The 27308-nt window shown below is 47.9% G+C and overlaps 1 protein-coding gene across 3 annotated transcripts in view; it reads right to left on the bottom strand.

The window, feature by feature from the left end:
• Window positions 1–11309, bottom strand: part of Loxhd1 (lipoxygenase homology domains 1) — a 159054-nt gene extending 147745 nt beyond the window's left edge. For all 3 annotated transcript variants that reach the window (XM_036205229.1, XM_036205230.1, XM_036205231.1), the window contains exons 1-2: window positions 11180–11309; window positions 6817–6931 (exon numbers count right to left, since the gene is read on the bottom strand). In XM_036205229.1, coding sequence (XP_036061122.1) covers window positions 6817–6931; window positions 11180–11309 — 245 coding nt within the window. The remainder of the gene's footprint in view (window positions 1–6816; window positions 6932–11179) is intronic.
• Window positions 11310–27308: the final 15999 nt, after the last annotated feature.

Raw genomic sequence — 27308 nt, 5'->3', positions numbered from 1 at the left:
AATAGTCCACATAAGTCTCATTCCCCATGCATACCCAGTCACCAATTGGAAACCTTAAGATGTTGGAGATGGGGGTGTAGCTCAGTTACAGAACACTTTTCTGACATACATGAGGCCCTGGGTTTGATTCCCAGCACTGTATAATAAAGAATGTAGGGTCCAGTGGAGGGAAGTTGGGTCACTGAGGACAGGCCCATGAAGGGGATGTTGGGACCCCATGGGGACTCTTCTTTCTCGCCTTACTTCCTGGTTGCTCTGCGCTGAACAGTTTCCTTCACAACTGGTGCTGTCTGGCCATGTCCCCAAAAGCAATGGAGCCAACTGATCATGGACCAGATCCTCAAAAACTTCAGAGCAAAATAGTCCTTTTCTCTTTTTACCTGGTTTATTTTAGGTATTTGTTACAGCCACAGAAAGTTAAATAACCTGAGCTTATAATTACTACTGGTCATCTGTTTTCTTCAAAATAAAGGGGTGAAGGGCTTTCTACCCCAGGCCATGGGCTGAAGGTCAGGCACAGAGGTCTTTCCAAGTTCTTCAGGGCCCAGAAGCTGGGATTCTGCAAATGGACCCACTCTGGGGAACAATCTTTCCTTAAGAGGCGGGGGCACAATAGGGCAGGGTCCAAACCTCATAAGAAAGAGCGGAGCCCGTGAAGACATACACTAAGACAGCCTTGTCAAGGAAAAGAGAACCCTAGGAGAAACCTGGGGACAGAGAATGGGGAGAGGAGTGATGAGTGGCTAGGTTAGTTGTAGAGAAACGGAGACTCCCAGGCTGGTGGCACGGGTCTGAGCCCAAGTGGGTGTCGTCCAAGCAGGAAGGGAGGGGCCAAGCAATGCCATTTTAAGTGCGCAGACCAAGTGCTTCCTCCAGAGAACGAGCTAGTCTTCTTCCTGGGAAAATAAAGTTTCTGCATCCAGTGTTGAAAATGGAATCAAACCAAACCAGTGCTATGAAGGTCTGTTGCTGTAGGGGTTGCATCTGTGGAGAATAACAGGACACCCCAACCCCTGGTTCTGTCCCAGCAGCTGTGAAATAACTTGGAAAATACACAGACATCAATTCTTCACATTAAGATTTTGTGAATCAGAAACAAACAAAAAAAAAGTGAATAAATGGTATTTTCTCTTTCAACACGGGACACAAAGTAACAGATTTTTAGAATAAATCGACAAAAATTTCTGCATTAAGTAAATGCCCTAAGGAATAGACTCTGGGAAGCTGTATGATTGAATGCTTTGTAGCTATTAAGAATCCTATTATAAAAAGAACACGAAGTTTATAATACAAGCTTAAAAACATGCTAAGATGGAATCTGTGAGCAGAACAATCAATGCAAATGGGACACCATCGTCATCTCAAAACAATGAGTGGGATAATTTATACAAATATACAATGTCGTGTCTAGAGGCTAAGACTATAAAGGCTTATTTGTTCTTGTTTATATGAATTTCCACATTTTCTGAAAGAAACACATACTGTTTTTGTGATTCCCCACGCTTCAGGGCCCCTCACCTCTCTCCTAACACCCAACCCAGCCCACAGGCTGCCAAGGACACAGTCTCTGAAGGTCTGAGAATGGTAAGTGTCATCTAAAGGTACAAGGAACCTGGGAAACAGACTACAGGAAGCAAAGGACAAGGAGAGAAATGTCTCCAGACCATTTTAGCCAATAATGAGTAATGAATACTATTGAGGTATAGCCTCTCTCTAGCCTTTTCCCAGAGTTCCAGAAGAGATGCTACCAGTGGTGGATTAATTAATCTGAGGGGTTCTTGAGTGGATCTAAGTACACGAAACTCCTTAATCCATTCACTTTATTCTTCTGAGTCAGTTCTCTCTCTCTGCAGTGTCTTTTCTGCTCTCGTACTTAGCACCTTTCTTGCCTGATTTCTCTCTACTATTTTCTGCTGATATCTCTAAGTTCTATCTTAATTCTCCCATCCTGTTCTTCACCATCTAGCTCTTCTCCATCTTCCATCTCATTCCCCTAGTCTTCTCTTCTAATCCTCTCTTTTCTCTCTCCCCGGTCCAGTTTAAAATACACATACCACCCACAGCTCTCTGGCTCTGCCACTTTCTCATTGGGTGGGGCAAGTCTGCTCGGTAGCTAGGCAACCTGCATCAAAGCTAGATGTACCTGGTAAGTAAAAGCCCTTTAGTTCTGGGTTAATGGTTAAAGGAAGATCTAGAACTAAGATAGCACTTGGAAGAAAGAAGGTTAAGCTTAATTAGCACATCTGCCAGGCCTGAGAAGTTGTCTCATTGTAGATTTTTATCTTCCCTCAGGAACTAACAGTCTGGATGCTGCAGTCTGTTCTTAGAAAGTCTGTGAAGTATCTCAGATAAGATACTTTCATCCGGAGAAGGTCCTGGCCAGAAGTTGCTAATGACAATAATTACAGAAAGGCCTGAAATTTGGGGCCTGGCTGTGTGACTGCTTTTAGCACAGTTGGGAGGGAGATGTATATCCAAATACTTTAATTGTCCAGGGGAAATTGTGCCCAGTGAATGATCAAACACACTGTTCCAGGAATGGAAAAGCTACACTAGCACACGAGAAATTCATAGCAGAAAAAGGCTAATATTCAAAAGCCAATATCACCAAGACTCCTTAAGCTCTGGCTTTATCCTCTGGAAAGGCCCTTGGCTTCTTCCAGGTGTAGCTTTGCCATAGTTGGCTGAATTCATACTTCATATTTCTGTGGCCCGTAGCAGATGAGTATGAAGGAAGGCAGCTTGGTTTCCAAGGTGCCTCTGAGGAGGATTCTGGAAGTTCTAAGAGCTTCCTTCAGCAAAGAGGAACCCTAAACACATGTCATGCTCTGTTGTGCTTATTGAAAAATCAGCCCATGCTACTTTGCAGTCACTGTAGTGGGGAGCAGAGAATCAGGGGAAAGATACACCTGACCATCAGAGCCAGGGACACTCTAGGCCATTTAAAGGCCATGTTATTGGGGGCTGATATGGTTCCTGGCCAGATGTGATGCTAACTTCAGCCATAGAGACCAACCTGTTCTTGGCATACAGGAAAGCTCCATCTTCAGAGAAGAAAGGGCTACAGACAAATGTGGCTGACTGTCCACTCTCAGGGAAAGACTGGGACTATACCAAACAAATCCCCAGCCCCACCCGCTCTGGGATTGAGTCTGAAATGTCCATTCCTAAAAAGCCAGAATACAATTGCTGTAGAAAACTGACCAAGGCTAGGTTATAAATCCCAAAGGAAACAGAAATGCAAGTTCTTTGCATTTTCCAGGGGGAGGCGGGGCCCCATCATAGCTCCTGTACCTTCCTCAAATAAAGTACACTTCCCATATCACCACTCAGCAGGGACTTCCCCCAGAGAGAGTCTCAGAAGGCTGCACCTGGCATTTTAGACACCAACTAGGCAGAGCCTCCAAACTAAAATGCCAGGAACATTCTCACACACTGGGGTGTGACTTCTCAGCAGGAAAAACAACATCCATAAAATACATGAAATCTCATCCTTTTGCCATATCTTAAACATGTAGCCTCCTGGGCAACAGAGGGAAAACAGGAAACCCAGAGGATGGAGACTCCCTCTGGAAATCATTTTGTAGGGACCTCACTGGGTTGGAGATTGGGTGAGAGTTCTCATGTGGGAACTAAGTGAACATCATCGTCTTTGCTGCCTAGGAGTCAGATAGCAAAGATTTTCTTGAAATAAGAATTGTGTTATATTGGGTGAGGGGTGAATCCTGCTAAACCATGTGGGATTTTATGTTCTAGGACACAGGAAAGGGCACAAGAATGAGCTCAAATCTGGGTGAGACAGAAAAAGGGAGGACAGGAGACAAGAGATGAGAGACATGACCAGAGGCCATGGAAAGGGTTTAGGAGGAGTGTGCCAAGAAAGATCAAGGTTGAAATTTAATACTGGGAGAGCTACAACTGACTTGTTTGCATTGGGCAATGTGAAAGCTTTCTGGAGCCCAGAGCCATCAGAGAAGTCTTACATACAAAAGCGCGCTCGTGTGTGTGTGTGTGTGTGTGTGTGTGTGTGTGTGTGTGTGTGTGTATACACATGTGCATGTGTGTGTGAAAGTGTGTGTGCATGTGTGTGTCTGTGCATGTGTGCATGTATACAAGGATTTGTGCTGCAGGTAACTCAGAGGGCTAGGCCTAGAGCTGGTTTGAGTGTGGAGAGGAACTGGCAGACAGTGAAGTGTGGGGAGACAGAGGAGGAGGAGGCAGCATATCGTGCATTACATGGGGACCCAGAGGTGACCTCAGCTGCCACCCATGTGTGATGCATCCCAAACCCTCAGAAAGTCACACACACACCCAACTCAGTCCAGCTTGAGTTGCAGGGAGGTCATAGGCAGAATTTTACACAGTTTTCTTTATAGTCTTTTCCCTCTGTTTCTTACTTTGGCCAAATTCTGGCCTCTTGCTTCCCCTCCATAATGCTCACTAGTGAGATGACATCAGCTGCCATGGTGAACTCAGCATCCACAGATTGGATTTCAGGCAGAACCTTCCACTCTGGCCTCCAGCCTTTCCTATATGCCTTAACACAACAACATGGCTCTCACTGGCAGGGCCGGCAGGGTCCACCCATGGAACCTCCACTGTCCATACCCTTGCAAAGTGTTTCTCTGGGTCTAACCTATCTTTTGTATTCCTTTCTTATCTGAGTTCATTTCAACACCAAAAGCCTACATAATACCCTTCCCTGTGAAATGTCACTCTGGCCACATGATATTTCAGGTATCTGCTGAGTTCTGCCTATTCATTATGACCCAGGACAAGTACAGAGGCTCAGGAAACCCATTTCCACTTCAGAGCCGTCACTTCCCTGCACAGTCCTCTCTGGTGTCAGCAGCACCCTGCTGGGATCCCCACCCATGCCCACCTTCATGCTGCTGTTGAGCTGCCTTGAGTAGCGGATCAAGCTTCCATCCACTCACATGATTTTGCTTTCCAGTGTGACACGGATCTACGCAGAGATTCTCTCCAGGAGCCTCCCCAGCAGACTTCAGTGGTCTCTGGGATTGCTGACTCCTGTCCCTAGGCTGGTCTGGAGAAGCTGGCTCCCATGCCCTCCTGGCTCTGTCAACCCACCCATACCTTTCCTACCTGAGCCTCGAGGTAGTTAGTTGTTCTTATCCCATTGAGGGGGAAAGCTGAAAACCAGGCTCCCTGGTGGTGGGCACTCTGCCACAACCCTTCCCAGTGTGTTACATCAGTGATCTGGACCTCCCTGAAAGAAAGTTTGGTAAACTGACAAGCAGGGGGGGAAGGAAGCAAAGGATTCTGGCTACATAAAAGAAGGGAAAACTGAGAGCCCACTACAAAAAGATAAAAGGATGGTTTTACTTGAAAGGCAGGCTGGAGACTGCAAAAACCAGCTGGCCACCTTCCCAGGGCTAGTAGCATCTCCTTCTAGTAGGAGGCATGGCAAAAAGGATGACTATTTCATGTATTCCTTTTACCGTGCCCACATCATAGGAGGGAAAGACTTCCGCGAGGGTCACGCCTAGCATGAGTAGCACAAGGAGGCAGGTACCCTGTTCTGCAGAAATGGACAAAATAGCGTGTTATTCCCATCTCAACATTGCTCTATGGGTGCCAGGGCTCTTATTCAGGACTTACACATAACAAGACTAGTCTCCTGCAAAGCACAGTGTCTCCAGGCTCTTAGCACGGCCACTTCACCTCTCCAGACTTTCCCCTTCTCCCCCAAGAGGTACCAGGCCATAAACTCTAGAGACTACAACAATGTGGTACCAGTGGCTCCAGAAGGGAGTCTTTCGCATACTCCTGGGCCACAAAGTCATGTAGTCAATTAAAATGTCTATACCACAAATGTGAATGAAGGACCAGATTTCCCACGGAATCACTTAAGGACTGTGAGCTTCTCTCCCGGCCTCAGTTTTCCTATGAATGGAGTAAAACAGATCCATATATTTAAATGGCTGTGGAATTTTTTCCTCAGTTAGAATCCTGCTCAGAAACCCAGTGGGTCACATAATGAGAAGTGGGGCTGCTCTGAAAGATGAGGGCATAGTGGACCTAGACCCAGTTATTCACATCTGCCCAGACAACACAGGCTGAGTGAAAGCCAGTGAGCAAGACCACTCCTAAGACCCCTAGCCAACTCTGAAATCCTATCATTCTGCAGTACGCTCTTGGGTCTTCTGTGCTCACTTGCTTGTGCATGTGTGCAGTGAGGGAGCAGACCAAAGAGTAGACAGCAGTCTCTGTCCTCAAGGGATATGGAAAAGTGAAGGGCACAGGGGTATGCAGAGCACACACATACACATGACATGTGACTGAGAGTACATGGATCCCAGGCAGGTTTAGTGTGATGCTGGCCATCATGAGATCTCAGTATAGAGCATCTCAAGACCATGGCTCCCTCACAAATGTATGACATTCATTATCTTAACTGCCCAAGGATGGTAGATAAGGAAATTGAGGCCTTGGAGACCCTGAGATTTTGGCAAAGTTACATGGAGCAGGGCAGCAAAGCTAGTCCTAGACCCAGGGTTCTTGGTACTGATTGCTTATTCACCAGTATCAAGGGATATTCCTATGTATCCCTTGGGAGATCTAAACTAAACATTGCTGTTTACAAATTCTAGAATGAGACAAGGAAGAATTAGAAGGAAAGCACTGGGCAATCCTCAAGATGATACTCAGATTGTTGACAGAGAACTCTTGTCATTCAACATGGCTGTGGTCCAACTGTCCCATCTCTACAGAGAAGAAGGCCACCATTAGGTTCCAGAACTTGGCCAAACAAACTAATGTCCCAGGACCCCAATAAGCCAAAGTGGTACTCACTTGCTGGTGAGATGGAGCTTGGGAGAGAGCCCATTCTCTCCAAAGATTGTGATGAATACATTGGCATCTGTCCCTGCACCACGAACATCCCCTGTGGCTGTGACCACCTCATACACTGGAGAAGGAAAAAGATTGCAGGCTCAGAAGGGAACCCAGAATCCCATTCTTACAGCCCTGAACCTAGGTCAAATACACACTAACTCCTGCTGCAGCAAGATCAAAAGCTCACTGTCAATGCCAGACACTGCTTTTGCAGAGGACTCTGAAAGCTTAGGGACAAGGCCGGCTTCATTCTGCCTTGGTAAGCCACCTAAGGGCTGAGTATGCAGTTTGCCCCAAGTCTTTGGCAGGAACACTGAGTCCTCTCTCTTGGTCCCTTTGAAGCTTGCATGGCTTGTTGCTAACACCATTCCGTGCCAGGGTGTCGGTACCTGCATACTTGCTGAGGGAGACTCTGTCGAGATTCTTAGAGATGGCAGTGTGGTGGTTTGAATGAAAATGGCCTCCACAGACTCAAAGGGAGTGGCACTGTTTGAAAGGATTAGGAGGTGTGGCCTTGTTGGAGTAGATGTGCCCTTGCTGGAGGAAGTGTGTCACTGGGGGTGGGTTTTAAGGTTTCAGAAACTCAACGCAGGTCCAGTGTCTCTCTCTCTCTTCCTGCTGCATGCCAATCTAGATATAGAATTCTCAGCTCCTTTTCTAGCACCATGTCATGTTTCCTGATATGATGATAGTGGACTAAACCTCTGAACTGTAAGCTAGCTCCAATTAAATATTTTCTCTTATAAGAGTTACTGTGATCCCATGATCTCTTCACAGAAATAGAGACTCTAACTAAGATCTGCTATAACCAAGGAGGCTGAGCAGGATGAGCAGAGGCATTTGATGGCCAGGAGTCTAAGCAACACTGAAGGAATGTGTCTTGGACCCAGTTTTGGAATCAACTCCCAGAATCAAGCACAGATCCAGCCCGGGCAGTGTTGTTGCAGCCAATCACCCCCAAAGCCACATCACCTCTGCTAAGAAGTGGGAACAGCCACACACCAACCTATCCAGCTGCTATTCCTACCTCCAAATGAAATGTGTGTCCCCATCCTGTTTTATGAAGAGACTCACTTCTGAATCAGTCGTGGGCTGGAAACGCTGATTCAGGGAACCGACCACACATGTGTGCAGTGAGGGAGGCTGACCAAAAGGAAATGACTGTGTTTTGAAGGAGGAATTTGCAATGTGAAGAGCTGGTCAAATGTGGGAAGGGTATTTGAAATCCCCATGTGCCAGCTGTCCACAACATTGTGGAAATGTACAAACACCAATGCTTGGTGCTGTGTCATAACCAACAATGACTGAGGACTTACTGAGTGCCCAGCCCTGAGCTAGGGGCTTCATGCACGTTATCATACTTGATTTTTGCTGCGAACCTATTCTCATTCCTACTTCTTGCCTTTTAGAACAGGTCCCCCATTGCAGAATATATTTAAGCTCTCTTCAGGAGGTCTTTGTGATCGGGTTGCTACTTGGAGGTTAAACATTCATTATTCAAAACTATCAACTGGCCGCCCATTCTACCAGAAGGTTTTGTCCCATGTACAAAGGAGCAAAATTGAAGGGTGGAAGGTGGAGAGTAAGAATCCCTCTGAGCACCTGTAGCATTCTGGGCCTGTGAAAAATGCATTCCAATTGTTATTCATCCTATTGCAAACCCATAAGCCTCTGTGTTCTGGGATAAAGTGTCGAGCATTAGTGCCACAGAGATCTAGGGGTAACCACCTGGAACCAGGACGGCTCTGTACAAGTACCTATTTGCCTATAACACTGGATATTAATATCTGCTTTGTGAAACTATTCTGGGAATTGAAGGTGTAGAGGCCATGGTACATAAAAAATAATAAATAGCCTTTCTCCTTTGAAGCTATTGTTCATGCAGAAAAAGCCCATTTCATCCAAGAGCTGACACCTGTTCCTTTGGCAGACAGTGTATTAGCACAAGCACCATGAACACAGTGTGCAGTTAATTCTGAAGCCCTTCAGGAGCATCTCTGATTCTAATGTGGTCCTTCCTTGCCTGTGAAGAATGGGATCTGCAGTTTCTGGGGGTGATAGGAACACTGGATATCCCTGGTTCTGACAAAGCTTGGCAGAGGAGCCATGCATGGGGAAAGAAAGTAGCCTATGAGTGTCTCTAATGAGACTCGTGACAGGCTTGAATCAGCACAGCCTCCACTCCAGGGGGCCTGCTCAGCAGCAGCCCTGAGTGCTGCCTGCATCATCAGTGTGAGCACAGGGCAGCTCTGAGTCAAACAGACACAGGAGAATGGCCAGCTTGAAGGAAATGCCAGGGCCACATCATTTGAAATTTGTGGAAAGAGGCCCTGAGGGGCTTAACTTAGAGAAGAGGAAGATCTAGGCTCCAGAACAGGGATGGGAGAGCTGACTCACTAGCTCACTCAGGAGTACACAGCTACTCCCAAAGTCAGACACTTGCCATATAGAAGTTGCTCATCTGAACTTGGTTACAGCTAAGGCTATCAAGAGAAGGACAGAGTGAGTCATGGATGAAGACACAGCATTTGGAAGGCACCCAACAAAGGACTCACACCCAGAAAGTATGAATAATTCCTGTCGATAAATAAGAAAGACAGAGGCTGCATACTTTTAATACACAATTTCTTTAAAAGATAGACAGTCACTTATGATAAGATCAAAACCTTCCAGTTTTAGGTTTTTGACCCAAGAGAGACAAAAACAGATACACACAAAGCCGTGAACACAATGTTCATAATAACCTATTCTAAGTAGACCCTAATGAGGAACTACCTAACTGTCTGTCAGCAGGTGAATGGGTGATGGGTAAACAAGCCATGGTATTTCCACACCCTAGGCTACTACCCAGCAATGAAAAGCAGTGAGCTACTGACATGCGCTATGTAGCACATCACACAGTCATGAAACACCTACTCTTTACAATGCTATGTAAGTGAAGCCATCAATAGCAAATATGACCTACTGTATAGGAGGCAGAAGAGTGGTTCTTGGAATTGGGAATAGGAAGCTGGCTGGGAGCAACACAGGGAAACTTAGTCTCGCTAATATAAATATTCTTTATATTGACTTGTCATATATACTAGTCGAGCAGGACATTTAAAATAGATGTACTTTATAGTAAATTTTAGTAATGCTGAAAAGTGTGAAAACATCTTAATGTGTCACCCAAGATACTCAAATGACCACCAAATACAGGAGACACACAAATAAACATGTTCAGCACCATCATTGATCGGGGAAATGAAAATCCCAGGAAGATGCCACTGTATGCCCATCAGAATGGCTGGAATAAAGAGGACTGGCAATACCAAGCATGGGCAGAATGCGAAAATACTGTCCCTCTCTTACAAAATGGGGGTGCACAGGAGGCTATAGGCATTGATAGGTGAACAGATGTTCACCCTGTAACCTAGAACTTCAACTTCCAATTACAAATCCAGGAGAAATGTGTGTGTGTGTGTGTGTGTGTGTGTGTGTGTGTGTGTGTGTCCCAGACCTGCACAGCTTTGTTCACAATAGAACAAAAATAAAGGCAGAAGGGAAATGGTCAAATCACCAGTGATGTAGTTATAAAATGCAATCATATTTGTGAATAAAAAGAACAAAATATGGCTCACGTCACAGCTTGCACAAACCTCTCAGGCAAGATGTTAATCGAGAAAGAAAATGGTCCCAAAAGTATACACACAGCAAAGTACGGAGCTCACCCCTGTAATCCCAGCACCAGGCAACTGAGGCATGAGGACTGTTGAGAGCTGAGGGCTAGCCTAGTCTACATAGTAAGTAAACAGTAAGATGAACTGAGCTACATATTGAGACCCTGGCTCCCCAAAAAGTACATACCGTGTGACTTCTTTTATATGAAGTTAAAGAACGGGGGGGGGGGGGGGGGGGGGGAGCGGTTTGTAGAGATAGATTCAGGAGACTTGTTAGGTCCGGCAGAGGTACAAAGGAGCTCTGTGGGGGGCTGTAAATGCCCCATCCTGATCTAAATCAGCGGTTCCACATGCATATCTCCAGGTTAAGTTCTCTTCTAGGTACTTCTGCATCCTATATTGTGTGCATACCAGTCCTCCGTCTGACTTGTTTTTGATTCAAAAAGATCAGTGCAGCTAGCTGAGAAGGCGAGGCAGTTCCAACACCTCAATCCTATTCTGTTCCATGGGAGCCCTGCCAACCAGCAAGTCGCCTGATCTCCTGCTGCTGTGGGGCCCTGCACTCCCCAACCCCGACTCACAGGCCGTGGAGAGAACTGGTAAGCGGCGGGCTGGTCCTGCAAAGCCCTCCACAGAGGATGGAACAGCCCCCACAACCTTACCCTTGGCCTTGTAGTACTCGTGCTCCAGCTCGTCTTCGTCATCCTCTGAATTGTAGTTCAGCAGCTCCTCCTCGTACAGGCCCAAAAAGTCGATGTCTTTCTTCCTCCGCTTTTTCTTCTGGGGCATCATTTTGCCGCCTGCCTCTTCTGGGACCCAGTAAGCTCACGGGTCCAACTCCATCCCTTCTCTAGACCTGTGCCTCTCACTCAGAGAACTGCAGAGCCCTCAGCCCCTCCTAGGACTCCAGGTCAGGATGCATCACACTGGCCTTGTTCCCTAGGTCTCCAGGGTCCCCAACGCAAAGCTTTACCCCACTCTTCTCCTCTCTGACCCTTCAGCCCAACACAGAGGTTTTTTTCTTTTTCTTTAAGCTCTTACTCTGTGCCTGCCCTCGGGCTTCTCCTTGAGCCCTATCACTTATTGATGAAACCGAGAAGGTTGTCCTCTTTCCTCCCACATGCCCCTTTGCAGAGACTCAAGTGACAAGATGTCGCAGCAACCACACCCCACCTGGCCTCACAGTGGGGAGGGTGGCACTCAGGACCCCTCCAGGCCACTCCAAGGGCAAGTAGCGGCCTACTTCTAAGGAGACACCTGAGCTCCACAGCCCATGAGAGCACTGGACAATGCCCTTGACCAGGGTTGGTCCTGGAGGGCAGAGCTGGGGGAATCCACCAAGCTCCTGGGCACAGAGGTTCAGTTTCTCTCCATTATGCATGAGTGCTGATCATCTTACCCAGAGGGCAGCTTCTTGTTAGATTGCTCTCTGTTTCCATCTCCCAGAAGAATGCTCTCTTCTGGAAGTGACCCTCTTCCAGGCATAGCCTGTTGCCCCTCAAGGCATGTGGCTAGCCCATAAAGCAGCTCACTGATTTATGAGTTACCACCACAGTCAGCCTGGAGCCTAGGACCTTGAGGAAGTCCACCTGTCCTCAGGTGGCCACAGAAGGGGCACAGATAAGCCAAGATGCACTTGCAGGGCCTTGTCAAGTGTCCTTAGGGTACTTTGCTAAGTATCCTCAGGGTACTCTGATAAGTGTCCTCAGGGTACTCTGCTAAGTGTCCTCAGGGTACTCTGCTAAGTGTCCTCAGGGTACTCTGCTGCTCTCTACACTTTAGAACCAGCCCCCCGCCCCTGCCTGGCCCTCTTCTCTTCACCCTCAACACTGGGGAATTCTGAGTCAGGGCAGAACAAGGGTCAGAGATCCTTTCCAACCCTTAGCCAGCAGGCAGAACTTCCTATGCCCATGAGACCTTACTCCCCAGGCTTATAAGGTTTCTACATAGATATTAAGATGCTAGAAAAATTCCAATTCACTTGAAACTCTGGCTCCTCTGCCCTTGCAGGTGACTGTAAGGACAGAACTAACCCCATCTGTGCTACCTCCTGGCTGTGCAGCCTGGAACACAGGCCATTTCCCCATCCATAAAGGGGCAGTAACAACCCACTATTGAGTATTTGGCCATTGGAGAAAAACTCTTCATCAACCAGAAGTTTCTAGAGAATATTAAAGGTTAATCGGCGTCTTAACTCCTGCAACAGACTAGATGTCTGTTTCTCTCTCATTTTGTATGTTGAATATTGACACGAGAAAAAAAATCCCTGTATCTGGGAGAGGCTTGGAGGTGGGGCCCATGCAGGGAGATCAGGTCAGGGAGGTGGGATGCTTATGGATCAGTGCTTTGCAAAAAGGGATGCCAGGAGCCGGGAAGATGCGTAAATCAGCAAAGAGACCACTGTGCAAGTGTGAGGGCTTGAGTTCTGTCTCCTTAAATCCACATAAAAAGCCAGGTTTCGAGGCATGCATCTGTAACCCCAGTACAGGGAAAGTAGAGACAGATGGGTTCCTGGGCCTTGCAGGCCAGCCAGTCTAGTCAAACCAATGAGCTCAAAGTTCAGTGGTAGACTCTCTTTCAAAAAGTAAGATGGATATTTTTAAAATATTGACTGTCCCCTGAGTCTATTTAGTGTGGCCTGCATATGCATGGGTAAGGAGTTGTCATCTGGAGCATGCATGGCTTCTAAGGAACTGCATCCCGGAAGTGACTCTCTGTATCTCCACATCATCAGTTCTCCAAGCCCACGGAAGCCCAGAACAGGCTGTGAGTGTATGGTTGAGCTTCTGTTTCCTTCCAGTTTCTGGTCTAGGGGGCAGGGACCCATTACTTGTGGACACAGCTCCCTCCCAACCCCAGCTGTGAGGTCTTTGAGGGTAGAAGAGCCCATGTCATGTTCACTAAAGTATGCTTAGGGCTTGTGCTGTACCTGGTATAAATTGGGTTCATGGAACAGAGAAATGCATGTATGATGAAGATTGCAAGCAAGTCAATAACACAAACAGGTTCAAGGCTCAGAACCCAGGAGAAAAGCAGTATGGGCTGGACAGAACTCACCTTAAGGCAGAATGAGTGTTCTAGAATGGATGTCATTCCTTAGCACATTTCAGAGGGTAATGAAGAGAGGGCCATTCACAAATAGATGGAAGGAATGGACATCGGAACAGCAGCCAGTACTGGAACCTTCCCCCATGCTTGGAGACGCTTCTTTCCCACTTTGTCCTTTTAAGGTACCCAGATCCCTACCAAGGGAAGACATCTCTGACCCCAAACATCTTCACCAGGGAAAGTGCAACGCTATTTCCTCCCTTACTCTGCAGAGGGAACACCCAGAATCAGAAACAGTGGAAAAGCCGGATGAAGAGTGGTTTAATAGTAGATGACATACGCCCCCTGCTGGTGTCACTCGGTTTGACCTCTGGAGCCTTGAAGATTGGAAATAACCAAAACTCATTTTGTAGTGACGCATGCACATACACACACACACACACACACACACACACACACACACACACACACACACAATGATTGAGGATCTAGTCAGAGACAGTAACAAAACTTGTTTTTAATGAAATACCATTCAAATGAAATGTTTATTGGAATGTTTTTCATGACAGAAATTAAAGTATTTCTAGAGAATCCCATAGCGTTAGAACATGTGAATTTAAAAAAAAAAAAATCATGAGCTGAACCAAAACCAGACACTGGCCTGGACATAAAGCAGAACCTGCCATACTGGACCAGGGAACATAAAGTGTGCCTGACATTTGGGAAGAAGCACGGCTCTCCTATACGGGGGTTCTACAAGCACATTCACACAACCAGACACCTACCTACAGACAAAACTGCACTCCATTTTCTGGGGACGCTGTGTGCATGCACTCACGGCAGCCATGGCTGCCTGCACATGGGTCCCCAGCCCCAGCTGTGGTGCTGTGAACAGTTGATGGCCTTTGGGGGAAGGAGAGCAGGTTTTCACTTCTGTTGTTTTGTTTTGTTTCTCATGACAGGGTTTCTCTATGTATCCATGGCTGTCCTGGATCTCACACTGTAGACCAGGAGAGCCTTGAACTCACAGAGATCTACCTGCCTTTGCTTTCCGAGAGCTGGGATTACAAGCGTACGCCGCCACCACCACCACCTGGCTTAGTCTTTTTTTTCCACTTTTTTTAAAGCTGGTTTTCTTTAGGGGTGTGGCCACCTGAAAATTGACCACATTCTAGTGGATGGTCCCACCTTGTCCAGTAGTATATGGGCAGTACAAAATGGATTCAGTAGGTTATGAGAGAGAGGGGTGGAGGAAGTTGGGAGTTGGAAGTGGGAGGGAGGGTGAATATGAACAAAATACATTGTATGCATGGATGAAGTTCCTTAAAAGTCAATACAACACATTTTAATGAGAACTAGTGTCCATGATCTGTATGACTGCATTCAGAGGCGCTCCACTCGCAACAGCACCAGGAGCATCTCAATGTCCATCAATTCGCCAGTGGGCAAGCAAATTGAGATACATCAGTACAGAGGAATACTGCTCGGAACTGAAGGGGAATAAGCAGGGCTGGGAAATGGCAAGGGAATAGGTTAGACTTGGTGTGTGACTCTGTAGTAGGATGCTGCATAGACCTGGTTTTGATCCTACCTCAGAGAGAACAAGAGGAGAAAGAGAAGTAGGCATGCATGCTACACAGATGAATCTCAAAGGAATTATGTTAAGTGAGGAATGCAGAAGGCCCTTGCTGTAAGGTTACATTTATGTAATACTGTCAGAAAGATAAAACTATAGGTGCAGAAAACAGGCCAGTGGTGGCCAGAGGCTGGCAAGGGTGGGGAGCAGGGGGCAGGGATGGACCATCAGAAAGCCTGAGGAGGTACTGCACAACTCACAGACAGATCATAGATTCCATTCATGTCTCTCTGTCATGTGTCCTGTTTTGTCTGACTTTCCCCATGCCAGTCTAGGTAGATCTAGTCTATGATACCGGCCTGGCCATTGGCTGGATCCTCACCCAAGGCTCTTAAGGACCCTGCACACCTTTGGCAGGAGAGAGCACTTCGGGTATGCTTTGCAGACCCACCTCTCATCTCAGGCAGAACTGAAGTCTACACATGCAAAAGCAAGAGGAGGCCTTGGTGCCCAGTGTACTACCCTCCTATCTAGATTTAGCACGAGCCCCTCCCCACCCCCACCATCACCAATATTGCAGTTCCTTCCAGCTTAACTTGAGAGTTTCTAGTGCCTAGCAGAGAAAGAATTTTGCTCTCAAGAAATGATAAAGGAGCTAGGCAGTAGTGATGCACCCCTTTAATCCCAGTACTCGGGAGGCAGATATCTGTGAGTTTGAGGCCAGCCTGGGCTACAGAGCAAAATCCAGATCAGGCACTACGGAGAAACCCTGTATCAAAGAAAGAAAGAAAGAAAGAAAGAAAGAAAGAAAGAAAGAAAGAAAGAAAGGAAAGGAAGGAAGGAAGGAAAGAAGGAAGGAAGGAAGGATAAAGGAGTGAGCAGACCACAAGTGTGGAGTAGGAGTAGATGAGCATGCATAAATACGATGAACATAAGCCTTACAGTTGTCTCCCACCTTTGGGCCCCGACTTACTGTGTGCTCCTAATTTCTCACTCAAGGTACCAGCCGGTCTTCTACCTCAGAATTCATGCCCTCTTATCCTAGGGGGGTGGGGGGAGAATGCTAAGTGCAGTACTGCAGGATGGTGGCCTTTCTGTCCCCAGGAAATGTGAGCTCCCACACCCACTTTAGGCCAACCTCCTACTGGCTCCAGCTGCCTGAGGTAGAGGGTGAGGTCGGGCAGTTGAGGACAGATTCCTAGGTGTAAATGGTAAGTAAGTGGGTCTTGGATTCTTTATTGGATCTGTCTGAGAAGATCTAAAGCTTCCACTTCTGTTGTCGAGCTCCTGTGCTAAGTACAGGATTTTACTTAGAATCTCTGCCAGGTCAAGTCGCTCCCCAGCTTACATACTCTAATGATGTCTCACACCCTTAGAATTAAAATTTCTCCCAAATCCCGCAGGCTCTCTCTTCACTCTCCACCCCACAAGCACAGTGGCTCCCATGTGGCCCATTTACACCTTACTCCTCTTTCTGAATGGCTCACCATCCTGACGGGAAGCCCACACAGTCACCCCATTGTCAAAGGCAAACTCCTCACTTCCTTTCCCCTGTGTGTCTCTGGTCCCAACCAGAGACTGCACCCCCTGGTGGCCACCCACCTCCTCAGCCTCCTGACAGAACAACATTTCCAGAAAATGACACAGCATTCACTCTCTTTTTGTTCCATTTCCTAGAAAACAAATGTCAGTTCCACGGTTCTGTTTATGGCCTCCAGTACCTGGTGCTGTCTACTGCTCGAGCCCTGTCTCAGTCCTCTGCACCCATCCTACATGACGACACTCGGAACTCTTACGCCCCTATCCCATACACCTGCCGGTGCCCTGCCCTTCTCAGATAGATCCAATCAAGAATCTAAGACCCCGTTACCATTCACACCTGTGAAACTGTTGGCAACTGCCCCAAACCTCTTGCTTGTTCCTGCTTCTGTGATTGTACACAGCTTACTACTTTGAAATCACTGCTGGACCGACTCATTGAGCAAGCAAGACTCGGGGAAATGACGTCGGTAGTTCGATCCCTGGTGGTAGCTGAAGTCTGAGGCAGACTTGTGACTAAGTAGCTCACTATCAGTTTTGAAGTTCTGCACATACAACAGATGACAGTGTTTCCTGTCAGTAACAGCCCATTACAGTTCATCACAGGAGCCACAATACACAGGAGACTCAGACTATTTGCTCGTCTTCCTTTGTCCTTAGAGAGATGGCAGCTTTCTACCTTCTCAATCTCTCTATCTTGGGGGCTGCAGGTTCATACACACACTACCCTGCCCCCTACTTCAGGTTCAGACACACACTGGCCTGCCCTCTACTGCAGGTTTGGACACACACTAGCCTGCCCCTCCCGCAAAGCTGAGCCATTTCACAGGAGGACTGTAGGCAGAAGTTTTCCTGTGTCCCACAGCCATGTGGCCCCAAGTAAACACACAGAGGCTTATATTAATTACAACTGTTTGGTCTGTGGCTCAGGCTTCTTGCTAGCTAACTCTTTCATCTCAGATTGACCCATTTCTATTAATCTATGTTTTGCCATGTGGCCATGGTGTTACTAGTCTGTTGACATGTTGCTCCTTGGGTGGCGGGCTGGTGTCTCCTCCAACCCCCTCTTCCTTCTATGTGTATCTCTCTTGGATTCTCTACCTGGCTCTATTCTGCCTTGCCATAGGCCAGCAGCTTCTTTATTAACCAATGGTAGCAAAACATATTCACAGAGTACAGAAAGACCATCCCACAGCAGAGGACTTGCCCATGTGCCCCACAGATGATTACATTGGCTCTTCCCATGACACTGTGGCTTTCTTCCAAGCAGACTCCCTAGATATGGACATGTTACCCCTTGGGATAGCAAGTCTAATTCACCTCTCCCCTACTGTGCACCCCACCTCCATTCCTAAGTCTTCTTTGCCCTGAGAGAGGACTTTCTTCCAAAATCCCACTTTAAATGACTCAAGGATGATCTGTGTGCTATATGTCCCAGAAACCAAACCTCAGAATCATGGCCCTCTATCATCCCAATGCTGTCTGTCACCTGGGCCACCTTGGTGTCCTGAGCAAGAATCAGGTCCCAGTACTGTGGGAATCCATAGCTGCTCTGGCTGGTCCTGAAAGAGCTACTGTCATAACGAGGCCACTGCCACCCTTCCCACGGGGGGTGGGGGGCTCGCTGCACAGTTCCTTCCATTAAAGCTCTTATTAAACAATTCTAGCTGGGTGTGGTGGCACACACCTTTTATCCCAGTACTTGGAGGCAGAAATGGGTAGATCTGTGAGTTCGAGTGAGGCCAGTCTGGTCTTCATAGCAAGTTCCAGGCTAGCCAGGGCTAGATAGTGAGACTTCACCTCAAAAAAAAAAAAAAAAAAAAAAAAAAAATAATAATAATAATAATAATAATTCCACATGCTCTGCCGTTCCTATTATGTGTTTGCCTCAAGATAAGGGCCCAAGAGCAGTTTCACTGATGTTCTGCCCATCCATCTGGAAATGTTGTACATGGTCCAGTGCCTCCTTTGGGAAGTAGCATCCTCTGCAGTTTGGCCAGGTCTAGACTCTCTCTTGCCACACAGATCTCTCACTCCTCCAGCAAATAATACCACCCTTGGGGAGGGCCAAAGACTTAAGATCTGTGCCTCCCCTCAGAAGCCACTGCTGTCACTGACACTACCTTCCCTAGTCACACCTCACTCTCTTATGGACTTGTCTTCTTTCTCCACTTATCCCTTAGGTGTATCATCCTGTCCCTGTGTGCCATTGCTCCATTGGTCATCACCACATCCCCACAGGCCTACCTAGCCACCAGCAGGAACCTCCTGAATGGCCATGTCACAGCAATCCTGCACCCCACACTGCAACCAGGGTGAGCTTTTCAGAGGCGACCTGATGATGCCCTCTTCCTGTGTCAAAGACCAACTGACTCTGAGTCGACGCTGTGAACCTGGTGCACCTCTTCGCCTCAGACTCGTCCTCTGTCCAGCTCCTGGGTTTTATCTCCAGCCAGCTGCAGTCTTTTGCTTTCCTGGCAGGAGCCACACAACCTTCCCCCAGGGTCCTAAACTCTCTCCCCAGCCAGGTGCAGAATTACAGTCTCCTACTGAAGCTACTATGAGAGCTCTCCATGGTACTGCCTGCAGGGGCCCTGCAGGGCTCAGAGCTCCTTTATAACACCCTCCGAATTCCAAAAGCGTTAAGGAGTCTGGCCCATCGCTCAGAAAATATTTGTTGAATGAACGACATAACAAACAGCATGCATTTCATAAATGATATTAAACAAATAAATGAAATACGACCACCTCCATCCACCCCTAGGGCATTCACATATTCATTTATTCAAAGGTTTTATAGAAATCCTGTATTACCATTTGAACACTTGTTCTTCTTCAGCTGGAGGGCTATTTTGGTAGTCCGTGGAATCTTTAGGAAGTGAGGTCTAGCTGTCAGAAGTATGTCACTGGAAGTGGACCTGATATTCAGCACCTGGCTCCACCACAGGAGCCTGTTGCCATGGCCTGGGCTACTCCTCAATGCATAATGCTGATAATTCACTCTCTGCTAGAATGGGCTGAAAGCCTCTGAACCTGTGAGCTAACATGACTCTCCCCCTTTCAAAACTGTTTCTGTTGGCTGTTGTGGTAACTAACACACCCTCTTGTTTGTTTGTTTGTTCATTTTTCTTTATTAAGAAATTTTCTACTCACTCCACATACTATCCACAGATACTCCCTCCTCCCTCATCCCATCCCCCAGCCCTCTCTCCCAAGCCACCCTGCATCCCCACATCCCCCAAATCAAAGTCTCCCATGGGGAGTCAGCAGAGCCCAGCACACTGAGCCTAGGCAGGTCCAAGCCCCTTCCCACTGCACCAAGGCACACACTCTCTTCTTATAGAAGAGCAAATGTACTTGCCTTCCTTCAGTGTATTAAAAGACATTGCCTAGGTCTCAGTGGGGACCTTGTTGGGAGGCAGATTGATCCAAGGCTTTCTCAGAGGCCCTGGTGAGAGGACAAAGGGAGTGTTCATTCTGTGTCCTTGCTCAGGAGTGGACTGGGGCAAGGTCTAGCCTGGAGGCTGGAGCAAGGGCCTCGAAAGAGTTAAGATTCAGTTTCTGGGAACCCAGCTTTCCTCACTAAAGGGCTGAGGTTATCAATCCCAAGGCAGCTGTGTCTGAGGTATCCCATGTTCTCTTTGCCAACATTGTCAGATTTAGCTCTCTGCTGATCTTGGCCCGTTCTACCCTTGCAACAGTAAATAAGGTGTTGTACTTCTTAATAAGCTTGCTTGGCATAAGACGTCAGCTTATGCAAGATCTCCCAGGCCCAGCTATCTGTCTTCTTCATTTCTCATCTCCAGTCTCACCTTTGACACCTCATCACTGGGGACCTACATTCCTCAGAGAGCATCCTTTGGGTCTATAATGCTTGGAGTGTTTAACATTTTACAAGTGTCATAAAGAAACACTTAAATGTCTGTTGCCAACAGCTGTCACCAACTTCGCCAGAGAGAGAATAGGGTCTTCCTACTTGGAAGGTGGAAGCTGGCAAGTGATTTGTGACTCATGCTCAGCAAAGACCAGGCTTAAGCAGCTGCACAGAGGAAATGGTAGCAATGTGTTCTCCTGTTGACCATGAGCTAGGGAGATGAAGAGCTAGAGAAGGATGGGTGAGAAAGGTAAGGAGTGCCCGTGTGGGAAGGTCACCCAATGGCTGCACAGTCAGCATAGGAGACTGCCCATGTGGAAGTGATTTCCGTCCCTCCCCCATTATCTCTCACCCGGGAGCCCCTGGTATGATGCAACCATCAGATACCATGGAAAGGACTATGTCCAACGCGGGATAATCAACACCTATAAAACAGCTGGAATCTGAAGACAGAGGAACATGAAACATATGAGCCCTTGGAAGCTTTCACAGGGAAAGCATCCATTCCCAGGGCCAATCTGAGGGATGGAGGCCATCCTACCTACATCTCACCAGGCAAGCAGACCCTGGCTTATATGAATCCCAGACACATCTTTATGTAGTTCTTTTGGAGATGCATTCAAGAAACTGGTGCTGAAAGTAGTTTTGTTTTCATTATTTTATGAAGGTAGCCAGTGTTCCAAGAGCTCTGACTGATACAGCCTCCAACCTTGACGGTGGGACTTGTCTTAAAGAATGGCAGAGCTGTAAGTTTGGTCCTATAGCAGGGACTTGAGGTTGCCCTTGATAAAACACCACCTCTCCACTTGGACCTGCAGATGCCCCAGTGTGTAATTGAAAGCAGGGAGAGAGCTTGGCATCTCTGCCTTTCCTTTATGTCTGTCTCCTTTGGATCAGATTCCTGCTCAGCTCTAGGTAGCCATGTTCACCACTTAAGGAGCACCTGTCAATAGCCATAGCAACAGTTAGCCCTCTATCTGACCTAGCTCATGCCCGTTTAGGACTGAAGGCATCAATACAAGTATGATAAAGAAGTTGCTACCAACTTTTAAAACATCTTGTTCCAGATCCCTGGAATGGCACCTGAAAGTTCCCATTAATTGCCCTAAATCTGTGGTCTCCTTGGATTTCAGGGACAGTGACCCTGCTCAGAAATCAGCAGGAGCATGAGATGGCTAGCTTTGGGGAGGCTGGCGGGAGCTGCCACTGGGACCCACAGACTCCTCTGCATGGCCACAGCTTGAGGGCTGGCAGTGCTGGACCCATGTCCGTTCCGTCTACACTCCTGTTTCATTCAGGCCTGTGGCCTTCATGACTGTCCTCGTGGTCAGCTGCTTCCTCTCTTCCCACTGAGAACAGCCACTCAGGCAGTGGTTCTAGTGTTCCGGACTTGCTCTTTGGACTGGAATGAACACCACAGCAGCTTCTACACAGATGCTGGACAAGGGTAAAGGCCAGGCCTGGATCAGACACCAGATCATCAGGATTTCCCCCCAGCAAGTAGAAGAACACCATAGGAGCTAAAAAAAAAAGGCCACTGGCCACCTCCACCTGCTCCAGTGCCTTCTGCCTTGGGAAAGTGTAGGTATCCAACAGGAATCTTTCATCACCAATGACCTGGGATTTGTCCTAGGTCCTTCCCAGGGTATAGGCAGGGTCAATGAGAAAATAGATGGTGATATATGTAGAAAATGAAAAGGTTCAGCTGTGGAGAAGAGCAGTCTTATGCTTAAGTCCAGAAAATAACCCAGTATCTGGGGTGTGGCTTAGTGGGAGAAGGTTTACCTAGCATGCATGAGGTCCTGGGTTCGGTCTGTTGCACAAGAAAGAGAAGGTGGGGGAAAAAGGAGAAATCAACAAAGACCAAGAGTCACCAAGCTGGGTTCCAGGTGATGCACCGTTGGCTGAATGACAAGAAAGCCATGAGCAGAGTAGATGTCTCAGCAAGAGAATGTGCTGGCCCCACTCACAGGCATGGGGCAATGTCTCTTTGAGGTTGGACAAAGAGGAAGGAACGTGTTCTCTCTCTCTCTCTCTCTCTCTCTCTCTCTCTCTCTCTCTCTCTCTCTCTCTCTCTCTTCCTGAAAAGGGGTGGGGGAAGTAGCAAGAGGAAATATCAAGTCAGAGGAAAAATCCAAACAGGGGAGTTCGCTTATCTCAGAAAATGAAAACTTCACATACAGGAATTTCAAGAAACCTAAGGAGCGATGTCCTTAAGCACCAAGATTTCTACATATTGAGTCTCTGGGGATGAAAAAAACCTGAAGTACGATGCCTCTTTGCTTTATTAAAGATGGTGGGTGAGCACTGCTTGGAGGTTTTCCTGTCTCCTTATGTTTACATCTGGGATGGAGGGACTTACCCTTGGACTTATTACAACACACCTAATTGCCCCTTCACCAGGAGGCTTCATGTCACCTGATGACTTCTGAGTCTTGTACATTTGGTCTTTGCTGGTAGACTGTTAGCTGCTACTTCTTCCTTTACCCAGAACCTGCTACCATCCTTAATCTATTAGAAACCAGACCCGTGCTTACGAGAGCCGAATGTAAGATTAAAGCAGAGGTCATGCATGACTTGCCTTCTGCAAAATGGGCTTTGAGATGTGATTTACAGCATCTATTTCTATGGCTCAAAACTCATTCTTCATCCATCACCCCAATCCTTGGCTACTAAGGGCCAAGGGACCATTCTGGGAAGTAGTCAGGGCAAGTGAGGTAAGTGTCAATGAAATAGCAACCATTCCCTCCATTAGTGAGATTTCAGGATCTCCAGGGCTTTGTGAACTTTGTGGCTGAGTGTGGATTTCTATGTTACCATGGGAACACCATCACAGGGAGCAACAGGGTCCCATCTGATCAGAATGAGCAGTTGAGGCAAATCTCAGTTCTACCAAACTGGTTCCAACTCAGGCCTTTTCCAAACGCAGAGGAAACAGATGAGTATAAGAAGGGGGATGCTGTAGCTTTCATTGTTGAGGCATGACTTCTGGGTACCATCTTCCATGTTTGTTCCAGACAACTAGGGTAAGTGGGCAGAAGCATGGGCTTGAATCAGAAGGCCAGGTCCTCATCCAGGTGGACTTGCTGTGTGGCCCAGACTAGACTCAAACTCCTGGTCATCCTGCCTCTGATTCCTGAGTGCTGCAATTACAGGTCCCAGGATCACAAGCACCCAGTCATGGATGTTCTTAACACTACTCTGAGACTTTGCATCAGTGCCAGGGGCACAAAGATGAGCTTGGTTCCAAGCTTTCCCCTGGAGAAAACACAAACCATCCACTGGGGGACTGGGGACACTTAGTTGTGTGCTCTGAGGATATCCTTATGGAAGTCAGTGCTAGTTGCCACGGAAGCAAGAGTGTGTGTCCTACTCCACACAGGGGATGTAGCAGGACTCACAACCTGACATCATTTACGGACGTGAGCAGATAAGAACCAGCAGCAATGGGTCTCACAAAAAGTACTTTGAGATGCCAGTTCTCAGAATACACAAGGATCTCTCAAAAGGGCCTGAGTTATGACAGTGGCAGAGGCAAGTACAGGAAGGGAGTGAACTCAAGGGATATTTGTGCTGAAATATCTTTTTACTGGGAACCAGTAAAAAGCGTGAAGAAGGAAGATGTCTGAGCAGAGAGAACCCGGGTTCTCTGTCTGTGCTGATACTGTACCAAGGATTGCACAATACCATGTCACTTAATCCTGGAAACACCAATGACCTGAAGATCTTGTCTCTTTTAGATGATGAATCAGAGCCTCTAGGGGCTTCAGGGACTCCCCAAGATCACAAATCTACTAAACGGTGGAAGAGACTCTGAGTCCAGACTTTTCTACCTACATCAGTAGAGAACGGACAGGCTGACAGGTCTGTCTGAAATGCCATGCAAAGGCAGATGCTCAGAAGGCCCCAATGGACATGCTTCTGATGCTCCTGGGGAGGGCTCGCCTGTAGGCGAGGACAGAAAGGATTGGTGGCTCGCAGGAGATGCAGTTTCAGCAGGAGTGCTCCTGTTAAGAAAGCCCTGAGGAAGGGTCACAGAGGATGAGAGACGGAGAACCTGCAGAGAGACGAGAGGCTGGGCCACATCAGGAGGAAGCAGAGCAGGAAAGAACATGAGGACCTGGAGCCAAGCTTGTCAAATATTACATGGCTGTCAGGCAGGATGAGACCGAAGGCAGAGCACCTTCTTGGGCAATGGCTATGCTGCTAACCTTCAGGATTCCATTTGACCTGTCTGTCCTTCCCTCCTTCCCCTCCCGCTCCACTCCCTGATAACTGGGAACCTGGTCTTGAGAGCTCTCCACACACTGAACGCCTGTGAGTGTATGAGAAGGGCTTTTTTTCAGCATCAGTGCACTCACATAATGGCGAGTACCAGAAGGGCATCTTCAACCACCACGTAACCCCCAGCACAAGGAGCATGCAGTGATACATGGCTGCAGTCGGTAGGATGCAGCCTCTGCTTACTTCTCAGACTCAGCGATATCTAGGGTTGGTTGTTCCATGCTTCTCCGAGACTGGGCAGAGATGCGGTAGCAGCAGCATCAGAAGGTTCCAGAAGCCAGCCTGACCTTGAGCCTCCTCCCTTTCTGCCTGCCTAAGCACTGAGTCACCTACTTGCTGCTGCTGCTGCTGCTGCTGCTGCTGCTGCTGCTGCCACCTTTCAAGTCTGGAAATGCATTCCAGCACAGAGGAAGAAATGGTAGCTGCTTGGTCCATGGGGAATTGATGTCCTTAATTTAACTGGTAGTCTGCACTGTGTGATGAATGGGGCAGAGAGGTCCCAGAATCAACGTCGTCCGGGACTCTTTGGGATAAATGTTACACATACTGACTACCGCGGAAAGCATGTGGTCTGAAAGTCAGGAGACTGGGTGAGTCTCAGGTGAGCCTCTAGCTGGTCACATGCCCTGGGGCAAGTCACTCATGTTATCACTTAACATGGACCATCTTCAGGTGTCTCTCCTTGCTCTAAAATGTAGAGATGGCCTTAGTTCTCCTCCAGGGCAACAGTGCACCAGGCAGCAAAACTGTCACAGAGGTCAGGGCTGGAGAGAGGCTCCCGAGAGCGGAGGCTGGCTGCCTCCTGGGCCCCTGGTTTGGAGTGCAGTCTGCAGAGCTCTGCAGAGCCCTCTCCTGGAGGCTCGGCCATGAGCAGGTCCCTGAGTCACTAAGCCTCAGCCTTCACCTGTACCATTCTAGACTCTTTACCTGAATGGTCTTGTAGTGATGATGGGGAAAGTGGTCGGGTGTAGAGCTACCAGAGGAGAGCACCACGACACAGCAATTTTAATAGTAAATACTATTTATAGCTTAGATCCACACATCATGGATGTCCCTCAGCAGTCACTGTAGAGACCCTACAAGTCCTTTCTAAGCCTCTACTTGAAGAGGTAAGGAAGCTGACCCTCTGAAGGACAGGAGGAATTCATAGGCAGAAGGACGTCCTAACCCCCTCATACATGGGCATGAGATGGATCTGGGTGTGCCACCCACAGCTCCTGTGAGGGCTCTAGCTAGGGTAGGTTCTAAGCACCATCAATTAGGGAGACCCTGCTGTCTGGCCAGACTGTTGCCCACCTGCAGTACACCTATTCCCCAGGCTTTGTCCCTGGCAGACACTCAGTCTGACCACTGAAGTCTCTTCTTTACTCTAGGTCTGTCTCCTTAAGTGGGACAGAAGGTCTTGGAAACCTTCTAGCTCTGACATTCCATGGTTTTAAGAACTGGACTCAGTTAGGTGTGGACTTTTGCTATAAACCTCAGTTAACTTGTATCATTCTCAGAACTTCTTCCTTGGCAGAAACAGCCAGAAAAGTCATAAGCACACCTGCCCTTGTGTGGTGGCTCCTGGTTTACCAGTGTGTGCTGCCCCATGTACTTCTTCAGCTGCTCCATGACCTCACATCCCTGCAGACTAAGGTTTGGGGTCTCCGGGGGGGGGGGGAGCTGGAAGTCAGTTGGAACTTAGCATCCAGACAGCTGGGTGTGGAATGAGCTCCAGGCACCTGCAGGCCAGAGCCCAGAGGAAGCAGGCTCAGAAAATAGTAAGATGAGGGAGTTCCAGCTGGCCAGAAGCCTCAGGGCCAGCTCTCTCCTCAGCTGGGCCTGTTCTGGTACCTACAAAGTGAGGTCAGGTGGAGGGCCTGCGTGGGGGTTTCTCATAGCTGCTCCTCTGAGTGGCATGCCAGGCTGAAGTGCAGATGTGGTCTGTCTTCTCCTCTGCAGAAGATAGGGATGACACCTCTGTCAGGGAGTCATCCCCAACCCAAACACAGACCAGACCAACAACAGGCTTTCTCGAAATGTCTAAAGGGAGGGAATAAAGGAAGGAGGAGAGAGGAAGAAGATGGAGAGGGAAAAAGACAAAGGAAGGGCATTCGGGCTAAAGTCTTCCCCACACAATCCACAGTTCCACAAGGCAATCCACCAACAGTGACCATGCTCACCATCACACTTTGGATGGAAATACAGAGGAGGAAGCAACTGGAAGGAATTTCAGATGTGGATGGCGTAAGGACCTGTCAGCCTAGGCACAGCTGGGTTCCTTAACCCCAGGCTTGATGAATCCCTGTGTCTGAAGACAGCAGGCATGCGCCCCGTGTGTACCACCTTCACAATCGAAACAGCAGGGATATTGTGTCAAAGCCCCAGCCAGCTGCCATCCACCAAGCTCACGTGACAAGGAGCTTTCCAGCTGACGATTTCCTATTCAGGAACACAGTTTAACAAGATTCTGCAGTATTCAGGGACA

This window comes from Onychomys torridus, chromosome 13 (assembly GCF_903995425.1).
Source record: "Onychomys torridus chromosome 13, mOncTor1.1, whole genome shotgun sequence".
NCBI classification, from domain to species: domain Eukaryota; kingdom Metazoa; phylum Chordata; class Mammalia; order Rodentia; family Cricetidae; genus Onychomys; species Onychomys torridus.
The sequence above is the reverse complement of the archived record's forward strand: the minus strand, read 5'-3'. Positions and strand labels throughout refer to the sequence as shown.